The sequence below is a fragment of the Nannospalax galili genome, unplaced genomic scaffold (assembly GCF_000622305.1).
Source record: "Nannospalax galili isolate Female #2095 unplaced genomic scaffold, S.galili_v1.0 scaffold5738, whole genome shotgun sequence".
Classification (NCBI taxonomy): Eukaryota; Metazoa; Chordata; class Mammalia; order Rodentia; family Spalacidae; genus Nannospalax; species Nannospalax galili.
Genome location: NW_008340216.1, coordinates 5,433 through 8,282, shown reverse-complemented (window position 1 = coordinate 8,282; position 2,850 = coordinate 5,433). Strand labels below are relative to the sequence as shown.

The 2,850-nt window shown below is 47.0% G+C and overlaps 1 gene segment (V, D, J or C); it reads right to left on the bottom strand.

The window, feature by feature from the left end:
• Positions 1–573: 573 nt before the first annotated feature.
• Positions 574–2,850, bottom strand: part of LOC103735963 — a 3,421-nt gene continuing 1,144 nt past the window's right edge. The window contains 1 exon segment of the V gene segment in view: positions 574–666. Within this exon segment, the coding sequence occupies positions 574–666 (93 nt within the window).

Here is a 2,850-nt window from a genome sequence, read left to right as displayed (position 1 = left end):
AAAGCAGCCTCACTGGAAAGCTGCACCCAGAAGGAAGATGTTCACCCACAGCAGCACTGAGGAGTCCCCTTCCCTAGTCCTTCCCCAGCTATATACTCCAGCTCCTCCCTGAGGCCATGTGGAATTAGGGCAGAATTACACAGAGGTGACTACTGGGAGGAGAGGCTGAAAGCTAGAGTGAGGCCCAGCACCTTCCCCATCCTTCCTTTGTGATGGAATTTCAACAGTCAACAAGCACAGTTGTAATAATGTTTGCAAGCAGGCACAGCTAGACCCATGAAGATGGCAGCAGTTTGGAGGACAGTCCTACACAACACCTGATCCTCTTCTTCCAGACCTTACATTCTATCGGCCACCCCTCTTTCACAAGAGTCCTTAACTCTAGGAAGGAGTGGCATAGTTGTTTGACTATTCTTCTCCATCTCTAGCAGTGTACAGGACTCATTTGCCACCCGCCCCATGAACTCCTCCATCTCCAGAAGGTATTTGCTCGTGAGTCTCAGGATTACTCGCCTACTAAATAACCTAAGTGAGGAGATGCGCGGAAATGGAAAAATACTGAAAAGTGCACTGTCAGCAATAACAACCTGTGGTTGTAAACAAAAATATTGGGAAGTATTTAACAAAGCAATAGCTGCTATGTCTCCACTGTGGCCCTTGGCTTCCCTGGCCATGGAGTTTATCTAAGTTTCCAGTATCAGATGTGAGCTGCTCCCTGTAGAGCAGGCCTTACCTCCCATCAGATAGCGGTTTCTAAACACTTTTGTCACTATTGTCCTAGCTGACACATTTTTCCTGACACTTCCAGCATGACGCATGAAGATCCAAAGTTGAGTGGGATTTGTGGCCTTAATTCACCCCAGCACCTTTAGAAGCACCTTCTGAATCTCTAAGAGCTGGCACACAGGGAGGGAGCACTCCCATCTCAGGCCTCCCCTTATTTCTCCAGGTCCTGCTACCATTTTATTCAATGTCTTCAGCAATGGAGTCATACCACCTGGCTCCACACTGCAGCCAACAGCAATGGCAACATCCTTTCAGCTCTTAGGAGATTCTAGGGCCTCTGCAGCCAACAACTATTAGAGAGACAACCCAGTTCTAGCCCTGGGATTCTCCCCATCAACAACTTCGTAGAAACACCCATTTTAACTCTTACAACACACCTTTGGTTAGTCTTTAACATTTACAGACACAGACTGTGGCAAATGTCTCCCAGTCAGCTTGTGAGTATCATCTGTGCCTTACCCAACCACAGAGCTCCCAAGAACTTTAGAGGGGCACCTGGCACTCACATCCTTTGCAAATAGTTTTCCCATCCTTGTTCACTCAGATGGACTCACATGCCTTCCAAATGGGCTTCCAGATCTTCAGAATGCTCAAAAGTTAGTATTATGACTGAATATAAAAGAAACCTTTTCACCGGGGATTGGCAGGAAAATGGCACAAAGTCCTGAACCACCCGGTTATGAACCCCATAACCAAGGCAGAGCTAGCCTTGGGGATGAATTTGAATGTCCATCGCTATCTCTTCGAAGAAAGTGTCGGGTAATGGCAGAGTTTCAGAAATACAATGATACTAAAGTAAACCAAGGTCTATAATTAGCAAGGTCTGTTCCATCTCTTGGTTTCAGTGGTCTAGCTGTCTTATCCTAGGCTACTGTCATGGGGTCTCCATGAATTTTCCACCTCTGTGGGTCTGTGTCATACTGCTTATTCTAGGGTGCATGGGGGAATCGCTGCCATTTTCCTTGGCTATGCCTGTAAATCCTTCCTGTTTGACTGTACCCTCAAGTGAATGAGGGTTACATCCACCTGCCAATCATGTTCTACACATCAGGCAATGCTGCTCCCACCCAGAAACTGGAGCTGATGTCCCCTTGGTGTTGAAAAAAAGTCCCTGGCTAAGGGAACTGTCTTCATACCTAAGAGAGAAATGTACAGCCCGTATTAGGAGACAGCTGCCCTCCCCTAGGTCAAGCTTGATCTTCCCCTGCACTATCTCTACGTCCACCAGCTTAAGCTCATTGTCTTTGATGATTTGGGGCCGCAAGGAACGAAGGCACACCTGAACCAAGTGTCCACACATGCCTGAATATTTTGAGAAGTAGTAATTTCTGCTTTTTAATGTGGGGAGTTTAGTTACTTTGCATGGTCCCCACTTGCAAGTATCCCTGACTGCCTCAGTATAGCAACAGCTATTGGGACTTCCACCCAAGTTCTCCTCTGACAGCCAGGACAGTGAGACTCATCACCGCCTCTGCAGCTCGGTCCCTCTTCTGATGTCTCTACTGGACTGACCTCCTTGTCGGCCCTCTGGTTAACACAGTCCTGTATTGACTCCTGGTGAGATATCGTGTACAATCTCCTCAGTTCTCTCCCTATTGTCATTACCATCAGTCTCCTTCTGCACATCTAACAATTCGCCAGAGGGGCTTCGTACCAGAAATCCAAATGGAATTCTCTCTACCCTCTGGCCCTCCTAGCTACAGGACGTGGCAAGTCATTGCCTCCATCTCTCCTCAGGGTTACTCAATGTTTTTGCCAACTCTGAGAGTAATGAAGTGTCAGGCATGGGTTCCACAGCAAATAACAGTGAGCCTGAAGCTGGCTGTTGTGCCATCAGCTGACCTCTGCTATGTGTCTGTTGGTCCCTCCTGTTCTCCTTTATGAAGGTCCTCTGAGAGTCTACAGGTTCTCCTTGGGAGAAACTCCACTGTAGGTTTGTAACGTTCAAGTTCCACTGACTAATGTACATATTTCCATGTTTTCCAATTTCTACAGGTTTAGTCCTTCACTTCAGTGCACTGAGTTTGGAATTTAAACAATGCTTACACTATTTCAACATGGTGT